The sequence below is a fragment of the Carex rostrata genome, chromosome 29, assembly GCF_964058835.1.
Source record: "Carex rostrata chromosome 29, lpCarRost1.2, whole genome shotgun sequence".
In the NCBI taxonomy this organism is placed as follows: domain Eukaryota; kingdom Viridiplantae; phylum Streptophyta; class Magnoliopsida; order Poales; family Cyperaceae; genus Carex; species Carex rostrata.
Genome location: NC_135946.1, coordinates 474715 through 492899, shown reverse-complemented (window position 1 = coordinate 492899; position 18185 = coordinate 474715). Strand labels below are relative to the sequence as shown.

At 34.8% G+C, this 18185-nt stretch overlaps 1 protein-coding gene across 6 annotated transcripts; it reads left to right on the top strand.

The window, feature by feature from the left end:
• The first annotated feature begins 471 nt into the window (after positions 1 to 471).
• On the top strand, positions 472 to 17192 carry LOC144546275 (protein TPR3-like). Of its 6 annotated transcripts, none has more exons than XM_078294833.1 (27): positions 472 to 610; positions 1281 to 1401; positions 2939 to 3118; positions 3920 to 4033; positions 4244 to 4402; positions 4570 to 4750; positions 5093 to 5225; positions 5867 to 5932; positions 6140 to 6175; positions 6389 to 6501; positions 6747 to 6918; positions 7462 to 7571; positions 7896 to 7965; positions 8467 to 8540; positions 8835 to 9154; positions 9477 to 9711; positions 10799 to 10969; positions 11054 to 11158; positions 11849 to 11998; positions 12133 to 12243; positions 12527 to 12706; positions 13066 to 13194; positions 13787 to 13882; positions 14282 to 14470; positions 15188 to 15357; positions 15861 to 16197; positions 16911 to 17192. In XM_078294833.1, exons 2-26 carry the CDS (start codon positions 1322 to 1324, stop codon positions 16075 to 16077), a joined length of 3561 nt encoding a protein of 1186 aa, XP_078150959.1. In that variant the 5' UTR covers positions 472 to 610; positions 1281 to 1321; the 3' UTR covers positions 16078 to 16197; positions 16911 to 17192. The 6 variants fall into 6 exon arrangements, with proteins under 6 accessions (XP_078150959.1, XP_078150958.1, XP_078150957.1 ...); XM_078294832.1 differs by having other exon boundaries at positions 6134 to 6175; XM_078294831.1 differs by having other exon boundaries at positions 5834 to 5932.
• Positions 17193 to 18185: the final 993 nt, after the last annotated feature.

The following is an 18185-nucleotide window of genomic DNA, read 5'->3' as shown; positions in this document are numbered from 1 at the left end:
TCAGCTCTCAATAATAAAAACCGTGCTCTCAAAATAGCACTGCCCTTGCATCGTGATTGGAACAAAATCATACAAATGATTATTTTAGAAATACATATAATAAATATCATGTGGATAAAAATTCAGATGCAAAATACATGATTAATCATAAAAAAATAACATATATATTCTAAATTTTCTCAATAAGGGAGGAAATCTTATAATAGATACAAATGCATTTTTTGCACATAACAAATTTTTTTTTTTGGTAATGAATAATATTTCTAAAATGAAAAAAAAAATTCAAATTAAGGAAAATTAATGGGAGATGAATCTGAGATTCAATTATTGGATGCCTTTACCAATGTTAGTAGGAAAAGTGGGCCCCTATTTATTGCTACCTTATCCAGCGCATTTCAAGCTGATAAGTAATCTTATAAGCAGATCTACTTCTCACCTTATAAGTCAGTCCACTTATCAATACGAGCTAATTTAAGTCTTTGTTGTTGTTTTCGCCTCTTCCCTTTCCTGATTTACGAATTACGGTCACAGCTCTCTCTCCCTTAAAAACCCTAATCTCTCTCTCTCTCTCACTTTCTCTCTTTCGATCTCGCGGGTGTCTCCTCTAAAGGTCAGATCCATTCTCTCTCTTTTCTTCCTTCCTTCTAGAATGTACGCGCCATGTGCAACTCATGCACGAAAGCAACCTGTTCGTTTGTTGAAATCAACTCGAATTAGGGCTGTTTCGTGCTCAAATCAGTTGGAATAAGAGTTTTGGTAAAGGGAATAGTGGTGGTATTAGGGTTATCCTGTTGAAAATCTGCTGGAATTAGGTTTTGTTGCTCGTGTCAGATGGGATAGTCTTGTATGTGTTACTTTGCCTGGTATTAATTGGAATTGAGCTGGAATTAGGTTGGAATTAGCCCTTTTTGTAGTCATTTTTTTAGGAATTTGCTTGGTTTACTATTAGAATTAGTGCCTTTGTAAGTACAAACATTACCTAGGCAAAGTTTTGAGGTTGTGTAGAACTAATTCGATCTGTAAAATGCTACAAATTAGAAAAATCTGGCCTTTTCGCGAACTGTTCTTGTTTCTGTATGATTTTACTTTTAGGCTCCATAACAGGAGAGAGTTTATATTTTATTATTTTTCCTAAAATGTGGTTCACATATAATTGAATGTTATCTCTGCACAGTGTTTACGAGACAAAATAACATGTGTCAAGATCATTGTATTCTATGCAGCATTTAGAAAATCTCTGATGCTGGTAACAAATTACTGACAGTTTTTTTTTTGTATAGTTTTGTGGAGTTCAGCTGGAGCTGGGCCTGCAGGAGCGGCCATGTCATCTCTCAGTAGAGAGCTGGTTTTTCTAATACTACAATTCCTAGATGAAGAGAAGTTTAAAGAAAGTGTTCACAAGTAATACCCTTTTTTATGTTATTATATTATTGCACTGAAAATATGCTGTATTACCTAATCTATGTCATGCATACCCTCAAAAGGATATCAATTATCAGAATTGAGAAAGCGGGTGGGTGGTTGGGTAATTTGTGTTGGACTTTGAGATAGGTAGATTGCAGGCAATGTTTCTCATCATTCTAGGAGCATATAATATACTAATAGTTTTACAGCGGTGTATTTATGAATGTAATTTGGTATAACTGTGACTGTAACGCTTCCCCACTCAAACCCAAAAGGGACATAATAAAGAATAAAAAGGAAAAAGAAGAAGGATCATAGGGTATTAAATGCTCTTATTTCGAAAAGTTTTGGAGGATATTAGTTACAGCTCACATTTTTTGTTTGGTAGTGTGAGTCAATATTTTGTCTCTTTCTTGATAAATGATGGAAATAGAAAATTTCATTGGATACAGTTCAGCATGTAAACAATAAATGTGCAGTAGAAATGCTAACTATTCATTGTTTAAAAAAATTGATATAAATGCTAATGTAATGTTTTGTTGGCAGTATTTAGTATGCAAATTTGTCTCTAAAAAAAGTTCTGATATCTTTTATAGACTTTGTTTTTCAACTCCTAGTATCTGTTTACCGTGTTTTTTATGTGTTTCTGCCAGAGAATGCTCATTTGAGACAATGGTAATGTATGAGAATGTGTAGGTAGTAGTTGAAGGTAGTTTAAGAAGTGCTTATTTTGCATTATTGTATTTTTGTTTCTATGGAAACATGCGGCACTGGCACCATTTTCTAAAAGAAAAAAATAGAATTTGAAAATGAAGTTGGGCACAACTTGTGTCCTTAATTTCTGCGTTGCTAGCTTGATATATTTGTCCTTGGGGAAAAAGTGAGAAACAAAAATATAAAACACGTACTTATTCCAGACATTTTGTAATTCTGGCCAAGCACTCTGATTTATGGCCGTAAATTTGTTATTTCATTTCCAGATGAGTTCATTACTGTTGTAATATTATGGATCTTTTGAGAATTTTTTGGCGTGAAGATCAAGGGGAAACTAATATCTTGAGGACAATTGTTAGCAAGCATTTGAAAAACAGCGATTAAATAGATTTTTGATCCCTTGGTTTAAATTTTTTCTAAAAAATGGATTTAACATATTCATGATTAAGCGGATTAAGAGCCTCTGATAACTTTAGTGCCAAAAACAGATTTAATGAATTTTGATGTTTGCAGTTTTGAACTATTAAATATTACATTACTACTTTTTTTAGATACCGTAGTGTTAGCCAATTTTAATACTATTTTTCTTTGGGAAATTGAGACCTTGTAGTAGTCAAGTACTAAATTATTGCATTATTATGTTACAATTTATAATGTCAAACATCTAGAATTCATATGCATTGTGTTGTTAAGTACAGATATGTGCTATTAATAACAGTACTGTTTTTAAAGTATTTACTTTCGGTAATAATACCACGTGTTAGTGTTAATTCAGGGACTATACCATGAAGTAAATTATTGATTGCCTTGTTATTTGCAGGCTGGAGCAGGAGTCAGGGTTCTATTTCAACATGAAGCATTTTGAAGAGGAAGTGCAAAATGGGAATTGGGATGAGGTGGAGAAATACCTGTCAGGCTTCACCAAAGTAGATGACAATCGCTATTCAATGAAGATCTTCTTTGAGATTCGCAAACAGAAGTATCTGGAGGCGCTCGACAAGTATGCCTTTATACTCCTGTTATATTTTATTAGGAGTGAGGCTATGGTACTATGTATAACGCAGATTGGTCCGTACTATGGATCAATATCTCCGTTTCAAAGACCAAACAGTTGATCTGAACTTTTCAACATGATCTCCATATGAAAATGCACATGTAGATCAAATTTAACATTTTTTAATATTTTTTTACTAGTTTTTTGATAGGTAGAAAATCACTTGATCTAAAAATTCTAGATCATTCAAAAGTAGTGATTTTCTACCTATCTAAAAAACTAGTAAATTAGTCTACAAGTATATTTTCTTATGGAAATCATGTTGAATGGTTCAAATTGACTGTTTGAACTTTGAAAAATGAAGATATTGATCCATAGTATGGACCAATCCGCGCTATGCATAATATCCTAGTATCTCTCTTTGTTATGTGTACCTGTAAAAACATTAAGGAACGTCATGTTTGGTTTCATGAAGTATCAAAACATATTGCACATAGGTCCTCATTATTTCCTTCGGAAAGATTAGCAGAGAATCTGTCTGCTTCTCTCTAGTTAAATGAGGTAGATGAATGGATTATTTATTTTTTTGGTGGATCTGTTCTTGTTTTTAGTTTGCGCCTTTTTTGTTTATGTGTGTGTGTATGTGTATATATATATATATTTATTTATTTTAATCTAGAATTAGGTCTGTTAAATAACAGTGTAATCAGATGAGGCTTTAAGCATCGGATTTGCCTACTAGGGACTAAGTTTTATGTGCCAAGGCAATGGTCATCTGTAATTGATGGTTGCTATTCTCTATTCTAGGCATGATCGATCAAAGGCAGTTGATATACTGGTCAAGGATTTAAAAGTATTTGCTACCTTCAATGAGGAGCTATATAAGGAGATAACACAGCTTCTCACCTTGGATAACTTCAGGTACTACAATTTTGATGCATTGTTCTCTTTTTTCTATGGTTATAACTATGAATTGTTCTAGTAATCGTCAATCTTTTGACCAAATTTATCCTCGATAATACCATTGTGCAATTGCCACAAATCAATTAACACTATGCTAATAGAAGCAAACTTGTGCAATTGAACACCAAAGAAAGGTAGAAGACGAGTGATGAATATTTTTTCTGGCAGAGAGAATGAGCAGCTCTCGAAATACGGAGATACAAAATCAGCAAGGTCAATAATGCTTGTTGAACTAAAGAAGCTAATTGAAGCAAATCCTCTCTTCAGAGATAAACTCCAGTTCCCAAGCTTAAAGAGCTCTAGGCTTCGTACCTTAATCAACCAAAGGTAATATTCGTAATCCAGAATATATTTGTTTCTTAGAATCCATCTTTGTTGCCCCGGGTTTAGTATCTTTTTTTTATTTTTTATTTTTTTATAATTCGGCATATTTGATCTTTTTTTTATGATTAATTTACCAAGTTTCTGACATATACGGTGCCATTTATGCACAGTTTAAACTGGCAGCACCAGCTTTGCAAAAATCCAAGGCCAAATCCAGACATAAAGACCCTTTTTGTGGACCATACCTGTGGCCAACCCAATGGTGCGCATGCTCCAGGTCCAGCCAACAATCCATTGCTTGGCTCCATGCCTAAACCAGGAGGCGGCTTCCCTCCCTTGGGTGCTCATGGGGTATCTCTCTCTAGCTGATTATCTGTGCAATCTTAATCAAATAAATCTCTTACGTTATTTGATAAATATGTTTGACCTTATTTGATCTGTACTCGAGTTCATGTTTCTTGCCTCTTAAGAAATGATAAATATGTTTTTCCAATAATTCTCATATGTTAGGCTGTTTGAAATTTAAGAAAAAAAATTTGAAAATCATGTAGCTGAGGTAATAGATAGCGAGATGAGAGGCACATATAACAGTGGATAATATTCCTTTAAAATTTCGTTAACTAAATATCAGTTTATATTATATCAGAGAACTCACTTGTTTAGCTTGTGAACTTACATAATATTATTTTTCAGCCCTTCCAACCGACAGCAGCACCTGTACCAACGCAACTGGCCGGGTGGATGTCAAACCCTTCTGCTGTAAGTCATCCTGCTGTTTCTGGGGCACCTATGGCACCTATGGGACTAGGCGGTCCCGCTAATCCCGGTACAGTCTTCTCATCAGGCCCTCCAATATTAGGTTATTGTACTAGTTTGTCATCTAATTTTCCATTTTTAATAATTTCAACCGATGCCACCTGCTTGTTCTTATTTAAAAGGAGCAGTAGATGTCTTTGATCTAAGTTTAACTAACTATGCCAAGTAATTGCTTGGGGTTATATTAGTTAATGTTGAAAATTGATTAAAAGTTGCTATAATTAGCATCAGAAGAAGCGTGGATGCTATAATCAATCTATTTTAGTGAAGTCAGAAATTAGAAGCATGATGAGCATGTAGTTTACTTTTGGTCAGCAGGGGTATTTATGGTAATAGGTGCTAATTTTAGATTGTAGTGCAGTTATAGGAAGTAGTGGGTTCTAAAATTAGATAGATGGATTTGCTATAAATCTGTAAGCATGTTATGCAATTGGGTGCAAGTTGTAAGAAAATTTCAGTATATTGAGAAATCAGTTTTTAGGTAAGCAGCAGTTTTTATTTTACCAGTTCGTACCAGTAAAGACTGCTGCAATTCAGCCAAGTTTCCAACAGTTAAGTAGGATGAATTTCAACAGTAAGTGAAGTTTGGACTAATAAAACTAATTTGTTTATGATAAGTTACTAAAAGGGAAAGTTGGATTGCCTCTGCAGCTTTAAATCATCCTGCTGTCTCTGGGGGACCCATCGGGTTAGGTGCTCCTTCAAATCCTATTCCAGGTAGGACTATTTTGTTTGTTAAAAAAAATAAAAATAAAAAGAACCTGATATAATGAAGATTATACTGTACCTAATTTATAGTCTGGCATGTACTTTGGCGCAAGAGTTGCCATCCTGAGTTAAATGACATTAGTGAAAAAAGAAAAATAGAAGCCTGTTTTTGAGTTTCTTACACAGTTTTTTTTTTTACTCCACGTGTAGTATCAGGTGGTCCTATTGGGCTTGGTGCTCCTACAAATCCTGGTAAGGTTTGCCTTGATATAAAAGAGATGAAAACAAATAAAAAGGTTGATAATTATAAAAGCACACATGCAAAAGGAAGAAGCTGAAAAGGAAAAGAGAATGAGCAAACTATAATTCAAACTATAATTGTTGCTGATAACACCAGTCATAACTGCTATAGTTCTATATTATTTTCTTCATTTGATATGGTATTATCTGGTGATTAACATATAGCTCAATTGCTGAAGAGAGCACCTCCAACTGGTTTTCCTGCAGCTGATTATCAAGCAGGAGATTCTTCGGAACACTCTAACAAGCGAATGAGACCTATTGGGGTTTCTGAGGAGGTCTGTGTTTTTATTTTTTATTTTGATTCTTTTTAATTTTTCTTCACCCTTCAATTAACAAAATACTAAACCATAGTACTGTACCATATCAGGGAGCTTTGAGACCTTGTTTTGTGCTTTCATGTTTTATTTAATGTCTTCACATTTGCCTTTACATTTGTGTTATTTAGTTTCACTGTAAAGCTCTTCTAGCAATATTTAATGGTGCAATGACTATTTGAAACCTGTTGTGAAAACAAAAACAGGGTAATTTGGCAGTGAATATTACTCCAGCAAGCTACCCTCAGAGCAGCCACAACCAGGTGATGTATGCCCCTGTTCCGGAAGACATACCCAAGACGGTAGTTCGCAACCTTATCCAGGGATCAAATCCCATGAGCATGGATTTTCATCCTGTCAACCAGACTATTCTTCTTGGTATGCTTTAACCTCTCTGTCTCTGTACAGAACTGGTACAATAGTAGGTTAAACTGGAAGGGGAGCATGAGATGAATTTAGGGTTAATGCGCCACTCATGCATCATGTTCTTATCTTTGTTTTGAAAGTCCAAACAGTCGATCTGAACCACTCAACATAATCTCCATATTAAAATGTGGTTGAAGGCCAAATTTTATATTTTTTTGGAAATTGTTTACTATTTCGATAGATAGGTATAAAATCACTGTCTTTGGATGGTCCAGAATCTTCTGAAAAACTGGAAGGGAAGCATGAGATGACTTTAGGTTTAGTTTGATTTATCACTTTATGGTTATATTGAAAAGATTGTAGTTGTGGTGCCAGGGGCAATTTGAATTCATGCATCTATTTAAGTAGAAACTTGGTATGAGAACTTAGATGATTTGAAAGAAGAGCACATTGAATGTTTTAAAAATGCAACTTTTTTGTTGCTAGTGAACTAAGTGAAGGCATCTTGAGTTGTAACATTTCTGTATTATATTTTGCCCTTCTTTATGTATATAGTTGGTACAAATGTGGGAGATATCGGACTTTGGGATGTGGGTACGAGGGAGAGATTGGTTTTAAGGAACTTCAAAGTTTGGGAACTTTCACAATGCTCCATGGTCTTACAGGTATGTATTCTCATCAAGTTGCTTTACCTGGTTTTGGCATTTACACTGTGTTTTTTGGTTGGATATTTAATGATAGGAGGGTAAGGTTATATGGAGGTTGTGGAGCAAGAGAAAAAGTCATCTTTGTTGATGGCATTGGGGCGCAAGAGAAAAAGTCAATACTAGGATATTTCTTATCTGTTTGGCACTCAGTACTAATGAAATTGATCTGTGGCACATTATTTTTGATCAGATGTCCATTATATATTTTTTTTTTCCGCATTATGTTTAATCTAAATACATATCATGAATAATTGTTTGACAGATTATGCAATCAAATTTCAGGGTTCCCTAGTTAAAGATCCTGCAGTGTCTGTCAACCGTGTGATATGGAGCCCTGATGGATCACTCTTTGGTAAGCTTATATGTTTCTATTTGAACCCATGGATCCTTAAGACCGATGTGGTGCTCTCTTCATTTTGCATAAAGGTGTTTTTTAAATATTTTGTCTGACTTGGATGTGCCTTGCCGATTTTAGAAACTTTCAGCGTATCTGTGCAATGAAATATCTATTCAGAAATTTCTCTACCTATTCAACAGGAAATATCCCTGAAAAGTTCATTATATATTCTTTTGTCAAGTCTCTAATAGAAAATACAGAAGTTGTGAAATACATTAGGTTTTTTTTTTATTTGAGTGAAATACATTAGTAAACACAAGCAATGAGATGTTGCAGATGAGGGTTTGTGTTAAGGTCTTAGTGTTAGTAGTTGAGAATGAAAAATTTAGGGCATACATTAAAATTTGCTGGGTTTCATCAAAAAATCTATATTATTTTAATAAATCTTAGACAACACTTTAAGTGTATAGCATTTACCTTACCCTGACTGTAATGTAACAATCTGTTGTAATACAGGTGTCGCTTATTCGAAGCATGTTGTACAAATATACTCATATCATGGTGGTGGCGATATTAGACAACACTTAGAGGTATGCTTTCTTGGTAGGCAATGACTTTAGAGAAGTCTGTATTGCAAAATCATACAAATGGAGATTCAAATGGATAGATGGATCTCAAGCAAATCAGAAATATCAGGCAACAAAAGATTAAAAAGAAAAGCAAGAATCTGATATCCAATATACCATACGGAACCAGTGTAGCCTGAAATAAGCTGACCAATGGACCTCTTTGGATTGATATTCAATATTTCCTCTTGAACTGAGATTCTATCCATAGTTGATTCCTAATATTTTCTGCCTCCTTTTGGTATTGAGTTGTAACAGATAGATGCTCACACCGGGGGTGTAAACGATATAGCATTCTCTCACCCTAACAAGCAGCTGTGCGTAATAACCTGTGGAGATGACAAAACAATCAAGGTCTGGGACGCGACGAGCGGGGCCCGGCAGTACACTTTTGAAGGGCATGATGCTCCTGTTTACTCTGTCTGTCCCCACCACAAGGAGAACATCCAGTTCATTTTCTCTACGGCCTTGGATGGCAAAATAAAGGCATGGTTGTATGACAATTTGGGGTCTAGGGTTGATTATGATGCGCCTGGGCATTGGTGCACCACCATGGCTTATAGTGCTGATGGCACCAGGTCAGTTGTTTTTCTTTATCAAGAAAAGGAATATGACATGGGTCACTATAATTCATGGAAGAATGACCTATATCTTTTTGTTTGAATTACCCAAGTTGAGGAAAAAAAAACAGGGAGAAAAAGGAATAATTTGTACAACTTCCTGAAAAGAAGGGGAAATGAGGGGTATTTTCAAGTCTTTCATGGGATACATGTGATGTTTTTAATATTTCTTGCATTCTAGACCTCATCTTAAATATCAAATATAGATACATTATTTAGTTCCTCAGCTCAAAAGTTTCATAATTGCCATCCTCTTCTTTTTTTGTTATTATTATTATAGGCTGTTTTCTTGCGGGACAAGCAAGGAGGGGGAATCATTTATAGTGGAGTGGAATGAGAGTGAGGGGGCAGTGAAGAGGACATATCAGGGCTTCAGAAAGAGGTCCCTTGGTGTGGTGCAATTTGATACCACTAAAAACCGGTACCTAGCAGCTGGAGATGAGTTTGTGATCAAGTTTTGGGATATGGACAACACTAATCTGCTCACAACTCTAGATGCTGAAGGTGGCCTCCCGGTATGATTTTTTTTTTAAACCAATAATTACATGCTATTGTTATGGGTCTGCTTTCAAGTATCAGTTTTGCTTTATTGACCACAGAATTATTGCATATCTGATATACGGGACTGATTTGAGGAATAGCAGAGTGCATAGTTTTTTTTTCTTCTGTTTGTTGTTACTAGGCGTGGCGAGCCAACGATAAACCAATGGTCAAAAAACAGCCACTCTCATGAAATGAAATCGTCCAACACGACTTGAGATGGTTTGGACATCTCCAATGGAGGCCTCCTGAAGCACCGGTGAGTACTGGAATTATAAGGTGTATCGAAAACACAAGGAGAGACAGAGGTCGGCCACGATTGACATGGGACGAAGCAGTAAAAAGGGACTTGAAGGAGTGGAATGTATCTAGGGAGTGGGCTTCGGATAGGAGCGCGTGGAAGCTAGCGATCCACGTACCAGAACCATGACCTAGTAGTAGTTAGGGATTATTTAGGAGTAGTATTATAGGTCTTAGGTCATAGGACTAGTAATTTGGAGGCAAGGATGTAAGCTTAGGACTTTGACCCCGACGATTGATAGTTTAGGTAGAATATAGTTAATATTAGTATTTGTATTATTACTATTATTATTGATACCAGTATTACTATTAGTATGCCTACTCTTACTATTATTATTATTATGACTATTTTTATTAGTATTATTATTATTATTATTATTATTATTATTATTATTTTTATTACTACTTTATTACCACTTATCTTGATTTTATGATTGTGATTGGGTTTCATTTGTAGCCTACCCCAACTTGTTTGGGACTAAAGGCTTGGTTGTTATTGTTACTAGAAATTTAAGTATATGAATACTTGTTTCAGTTCAGATTGTAAACTTTTTTTTACTTTTCTTTGCACATTTTTAAAAGTTTTTGGGCCTTGATTGTGGCTTAAAGATCAAGTTCAGTTAAAAGTAACATAAGAGTAAATTTTATCTGACTTGGCACGCTGCACTTGCTAGTTCCATTACTGTTTTATAACATGTACTAGGCAGTACTTTTCTAGAGATGGCGCAATGCTTATGTATGCATTGCTGTTTATTTAAACAGGCTAGTCCACGAATACGCTTCAACAAGGAGGGAACACTATTGGCTGTGTCTACTCATGAAAATGGTATAAAGATATTGGCAAATGCTGATGGATTGCGACTACTACGCACCTTTGAAGGTCAAAGCAGACAATTTGATGCTTCCAGGGCAATTTCGGAATCAAATACTAAGGTAGCATTATTACGATTTTGCCCCTTTTTTGGTCACTTGATATGGTACCATACCTGAACCATGCTTGTATTATTATATTCACAGCCTATAGTAAATCCATTGGTGGCGGCAGCTGCTGCTGCTGCAGCATCTGCTGGGGCTTCGACAACTGGTGCACCAAATACTCCTCAGACACCAATCTCTGCATTGGTTAGTTCTTTCTTTTTCGTTCTTTTCTCCAAAGTTTAACTTTGTTTATTGTTTCATAATTTCATGTATACCCCTCAAAAACCGACCAATCACAAGTAATGGAATGAATCATTTGCCATCGAAAACTGACAAATCATAAGACTGAATTTTTCTTGAACTGGCTACATATTTTTATTATCTTAATAAAGGGTAAAATGGGTACTTTATAAATTTAAAATGAGTTTTAATAGAAAGGCAATAAAATGGGTAAATTTGTGAGTTTTTGAAATTTAGAAGGATAAATATGATATTATGAATTTTAGAGGGGGAAATACATAATTTTGAAGTTTTTGAGGGATATACATGAAATTCCCCCTTCATATTGTGATCTGCCAGGATGGAATCCATACCGACTGGATAGAAAAATGAGAATTGACAGGCTATATTGAAGCCTTAAACATCAGGTTTCATAAAAAAGATGATTAAAACTTTAGAAACAAAGTAGAAAAATCAAGTTACATTGGATTTTACCAGTATTAATGGTACACATAATCAGGTCTTTTCCTGTTGTCCACTGTACTTTGTAATACGATACTATCTTATTAGATCAACTCTTTTGAAAGATCCATAGCAATTCTATCTTCTTTTTTATTGTTTTGTCTGATTAGTTTCATTGTTTAAACTCTCACTGGCACTGGTAAAATTGAATAGAATGGGGATATGAAAGGCATGGTGGATATAAAACCCAGAATAGTTGAAGATGCATCTGACAAGTCTAAGATGATGTGGAAGCTTACCGAAATTAATGAGCCAGCACAATGCCGATCTCTTAGGCTCATGGATAATTTGAGAACAAGCAAGGTACCAGTTTGTATTGTATTAAGTTATCAAATTGAAATGTTCTCTTGGAAATGCTGGTACCACATTGTATTGTGTGACCAGCACTGGTATGAACCACCGCATGGTATATGTCTAAATGAAGTTTTAAATTACAGATCTCAAGATTGATTTATACAAACTCTGGTGTTGCTCTTTTGGCTCTTGCTTCAAATGCTATTCATCTCCTCTGGAAATGGCCACGTAATGATAACAACCCTAGTGGAAAGGTAACGCCGATTGTGACCATGGTTGTTTCAAAATGCGATAAATTGCTTATACACGACTTGTGCAACCCATCCGGTGACTGTTTTCTCTTATTTCTTTTAAAAGCAATAAATGCCTGTTTCCATTGATCAACAGATATAAACCGATAGCAGTTCCTACTGGTTATTTCTGGTTATTGAATGCAATATATCCAGGGCAGAAAAAAGGAAAAAAAAAGAGAGAGTATTTTCCAAGAGTGATTGATACTGACCAGTATCAATTTAAATTTGAATTTTCAATATGTAGGCAACTGCTGGGGTAACGCCACAATTGTGGCAACCACCGAGTGGCATTCTTATGACGAATGACGTAACTGATTCGAATCCTGAGGATGCTGTGCCATGCTTTGCCTTGTCGAAGAACGACTCTTATGTCATGTCAGCTTCTGGCGGAAAGATTTCTCTCTTCAATATGATGACCTTTAAGGTACATATAGTCTATACCAGGGTAATTTTGACTGGATAATGATACTATTATATACTGGAACAGTCAAAACTTCTTTTTTATTTCTCCCCCTCTTTTTTTTTTGGTTTTTCGTGGTGTTTCTATTATTTAGTTGCTTCTAAAAGGATTCTTTAGATTTTTGTTGTACTTCAGTGGATCACAGGAGCCAAGACTTTGCTTTAAAATTTATTTAAGCTATGTTTTGTATTTTTGTTACATTTTAAGTACATGGCTGAGAGGTACATTGGCTCCTAGTAGGTAGCACAGATATATGAACCAACAACTTGATACAATCGAAAATAATGAGAGGAATATTAATTCACATCTGCTTTTGTTTACAGACAATGACTACCTTCATGCCGCCTCCACCAGCTGCCACTTTCCTAGCATTCCACCCGCAAGACAACAACATAATTGCCATTGGAATGGATGACTCCACCATTCAAATCTACAATGTCAGAGTTGATGAGGTTGTTGCTTGTTATCCTATTTTTTTATTTTTTATTTTTTAATTAAGGTTTTGAACTTTGATCCAGGCTCAATTGAGGATTTAAGAGCTTGGTGGTGTTTGGTTGAGGCCTAAGTTGGTTATTCAGCTGGCCTAAGCGATTCATGTTTGGTTGAGGTCTAAAGTTATGTCATGGCCTAAGTTATTAAAATATAGTATTGGTTAAAGAAAAAGGGGGGGGGGGGGAGATTGGATAGACTGACAGTGGGGCCGTAGGGGACTAACTGTTAAGCCACCTGGATAGGTGGTTTAAATTTAGAGGCCTAATTTTAGTGTTATGCCTAGTTGATCTGTAATCCGGCCTAGTTAATCCGTGTTTGGTGGAATAACTGAGGCCTAAACCCCTTATTCCATGGTTTAGGCCTCAACCAAACACCACCTTATGATGTGAAATAACATTTTATTGTTCTTGGATAGCTTTTGATCTGGAATTGGGAATAAATCTTGAATTGGATGGTTTTATTGCACTCCATGGATTTCTTTGCTTGTATACCGAATCAGAAAAGTACAAACGTTGTCACATACAAATCTAATATTGCTTTTTTTTTTCTTAGGTAAAAAGCAAACTGAAAGGCCACTCAAAGAGAATCACTGGTCTTGCCTTCTCCAATGTGTTAAATGTGCTTGTTTCCTCTGGAGCAGATTCTCAGGTTCCTATACAAGCTCCTTTATACTAGTCTAATGTTTGTTTATTTGAATATTAATCTTTTAGTAATATAGCTAATTTTTTCTCCTTTGGTTGGTTTTTGTCCTAAAACAATAGTGAAAGAAACATGGACACAGCTCAGCTGCTTCTTGCTTGGCCAAATTACCCGAGGAAATACAGAAGAAAATAAAAATAACATCCACTTATATAAGCAATCTATATAATACAAAATTCAATTGATCAAGTAAACAAGTTTCTAGGTTTTTTTTTTTTTTTTTCTAACTCATGACTTCCGAACATGAAACATGAAATAAACAATGCTAGACACTAGTTCATGTACACCAAAACAAAAGGTGTACAATGTAGCACTCTTAATAACAACTTGTTGAATTCTCTGTTGCAGATCTGTGTGTGGAGCACTGATGGATGGGAGAAGCAAAGGAGCAAGTTTCTACCAAACCCGCAAAGCCATTCTGGATCCAATTTGTCTGACACACGGGTCCAGTTCCATCAGGACCAAATCAATTTCCTTGTTGTTCATGCGAGTCAGATTGCCATCTATGAGACCACCAAGTTAGAGTGTCTTAGACAGGTAACCATCTTACTATGACTGTGCATAGTGCAGATTGGTCTGTACTACGGATCATTATTTTTGTATTCAAAGTCTAAAACTCTAAATTGTCAATCTGAACCGTTCAACGTTATTTTCATATGAAAATTCTTGCAGACTAAATTTTACAGTTTTTAGAATTTTTTTTACTATTTTTTAATAGGTAGAAAATCACTATTTTTTAATGGTCTAGAATCTTTAGATCAAGTGACTTTCTACCCATCTAGAAAAATAGTAAAAAAAATCTTAAAAAATGTAAAATTTGATCTACAAGTACATTTTCATATGGAGAGCATGTTCAAACGGTTCAGATCGATTGTTTGAATTTGGAAAATGGTGATATCGATCTATAGTATGGACCAATATGTGATATGCATAGGACCATAGCCTCACTCGTAGCTTAAAAGAAAAAATGAATTTATAGCTGCTACTAAAATCTGCTTAAATTTCAATCCCGAGGGCTGAAGCAGTTAGTGATTTGCAACTACTTTTCAAGTAGAACCAGTTATGCATGTCATGTAGAATTGATCTGAAATGAAACTGCAGAGCTGAAGTGACACCTGAGCACGCCCAAGTCAGATTTAGTATACTTTTAACATTGCAACAATACACAAGACATGATTAGGATTCTCGTATTAAGTATGTTAACTATGGTTGATTTTTAGAAATCTTATTGATTTTTTTTACTTCTTGTATTAGTGGGTCCCACGAGAAAACTCAGCACCGCCTATATCACATGCAACTTTCTCATGTGATAGCCAGTTGGTGTATGCAACATTTGTGGATGCCACTGTGTGCATTTTTAGTGCTTCCAATCTCAAGCTTAGATGTCGTATCCTCCCTGCCGCTTACCTTCCTCCCAATGTCAGGTATCGCTTAGTACAAAGTACATAAATATTATTAATTTTTTGTAAAACAAATTGGTAGAAGAGGTAATCTTAGTTTATATCTATTGCTAGTTTTTTTTTTTTTAATTTTTTTATTCCTGAGAACACCTTTCTGACTTCATGAATCTGAAATTAATATTTTTCACATCTTAAGCTGGTGCCTCTTTGCATAAAGCCTTATTCATTTTCTATATTGAACCGATTTTCACTGGACATAAATTTGGTATAGGAAAAGAAAATAGAATTCTTATCTTTGGGATGAAGAGTTATAAAGCCTGATAATTCTTGATCCAAGTTATTTGAACTTTTACCATGTGAAAACAATGAAGGAAATGTATAATTTTAGAAAAATTCACCTTACAATTTATGCCTATATTTCCATTTCGCTTGTTTCCTGAATCCTGATCAAGACAAGGCCTATTCTAATATCCATATTTATTCTTTTTAGACATAATATTATTTTTTTGTATTTTTTGTTGTTCCAGCCCAAATGTGCATCCTCTTGTGGTTGCAGCACACCCACTGGAGCCGAACCAATTTGCAATTGGGCTCACTGACGGAGGAGTTCATGTGATAGAACCTCTTGAGTCAGAAGGGAAGTGGGGGGCGGCCCCACCGTCAGAGAACGGGTCTTCCAGTAGCCTACCACCAAATGCAGCGCAAACTCCTGGGGCCTCTTCGTCAGAGCAACCACAGAGATAAAAACGATAGAAGATTAAGGCTTTGATTTAGTTAACCTTAAATTGCTTAATTTTTGTTTCTTCTCTCTCTCTCTCCTCCTTTCTTTCTCCAACTTTGGTGCTTGAGCAGTTGCTAACCAAGGTACGTATCTCTTTTTAGATGGTTATTTTAAAATATTATATCAAGTTGGGAAAACTTTGGAAAAATAGAAGTTTGTATCCAAATTAGAAAATTGGTAATTTCATGTCCTTAGTCGTGATGACTGTTTACACCGGTTTGATGAAAAGAAAATCCACACTGATAAAAGGAAAAAAAATATGAAAATGTTTCCTTCTGATGCGATGCACAAATATGGTGAAATTAAGTTAAAAGGACAATAAAATAGGGATATATGTGTTATGCAAGTGAGGCTACGGTACTATGCATACCGCAGATTGGTCCGTACTACGGATCAATATTTTTATTTCCCAAGTCCAAATAGTATTTCCATATGAAAATGTACTTGCAGACTAAATTTACACTTTTTAGAATTTTTTTACTATTTTTTTTAGATAGGTAGAAAATCACTACTTTAGAATGGTGTAGAATTTTTAGATCAAGTGAATTTCTACCTATATAAAAAAATAGTAATATTTTTTTAAAAATGTAAATGTGACCTTCAAGTACAGTTTTATATGGATATCACATTGAACGGTTCAGATCGATTGTTTGACTTTGAAAATGGAGATATTGATTCATAGTACGGACCATTATTAGCTATGCATAGTGCCATAGCCTCATTCATCATGTAATGTATTAGTAGCTTCTCTCCTTTGGAAAATTATAGGTTTTTTTTTTTTATTATTATGGTGCAGCTGTGCTTGAACAATAAGTATCCTCTCTCTATCTCTCCAGTAGAAGTCGAAGATGGGTTAGATATTTTAGACATCATCAGTAGATCAGAGTTTTTACAATCTCCATCTCTATTTAACTGTCTTCTTGCCTGGTTGAATATATTTCATGGCATCAAGGCAAGGAATTGTTAGCACCAGTTGTTAGCTCATGCAATTCTGTGTTTATCATCTGTGGTTGTCAGCTTGTGAGGTTTCTCTTTGGATTGGATATATATAGTCTTTGTATGTTTAATTGTATCTTTTTTTTTTTTTAAAAAAGGCAGCTCTTTTACCTTTGTACTCTTATCATCTTGTTAACAGTATCATTGTTAGTTAACATCTTGCATTATAAATTTTACTAGAAAAAAAGTGAATTTGAAGTCGAAGAATATTATGCTATTTGTTTTTCTTAATTTACTTTGTATATGTAATCAATATCAGAATTAGTGGGTAGATTTAAGATTAGTTTTGTTGGATTTTTTTTTTTCATTAATTCACTTTTTTTTTTATAGCCTATTTGTCTCCTTTTATCCTGGTCCACAATCTAACAGAAAAAGAAAATTCTTGAACCGACACAAAATACTTAAAACCCCTCAACATTTCCTAACTTTTAACTTTTTTATTTTTATTTTATATTTTGTTCGATTTTCTCCTCCTGTGCACCTTTTATTGATTTTGTTGGTTCAGGTTTTGGGTCAGTTTACATGTCATCAGCTTACAGGTTGAGATGAAACAATAATTAGAAGAATTGGTACCATTATCTAAATATTTTGTAACCTAAAAAAAGAAGAAATTGTACCACATCGTTGAATATTCATAAAATTATAAAAAAATAAGGAACAAAAATAAACTGAAATTAAGCCTGTTAGGATTGCTAGATGAACCGATTTTTTTATTAATCGAAAATAAATAAATAAAATATTGTAAAAGGGATTGATTAGGTGAAGATTGTCCCATTCCATATTTTCTTAATAAATAGATTTAGATATGGGACCATATCAGTAATCAGTACCACAACACAGCGCCACAGCGGCTTGTGATAGCCAATTAATGACCACAGGTGGTGAACAGAAATTTGTCTTTTTCACTAGTGGTGGACCATATCAGTACCACAACACAGCTGCGCTTTCTTAGTTAGTTGTTAAGTTACATTTTTTTTTAATTTGATAATATAATAGTTAAAAATAGATAAATCGCATGAATCTTTTTATTTAATTAGGGGGCTAAGGCTAAGGTGCTATGGCTTGCATAGAGACC

What these genes read in the sequence shown, in the direction of transcription:
- LOC144546275 (XM_078294829.1), top strand. Translation starts at nt 1,322, where the DNA reads ATGTCATCTCTCAGTAGAGAGCTGGTTTTTCTAATACTACAATTCCTA. An exon ending in TATCTGGAGGCGCTCGACAA is followed by an intron (nt 3,119 to 3,919) that starts GTATGCCTTTAT and finishes TCTCTATTCTAG; the next exon opens with GCATGATCGATCAAAGGCAG. An exon ending in TCAATATGATGACCTTTAAG is followed by an intron (nt 12,707 to 13,065) that starts GTACATATAGTC and finishes TTTTGTTTACAG; the next exon opens with ACAATGACTACCTTCATGCC.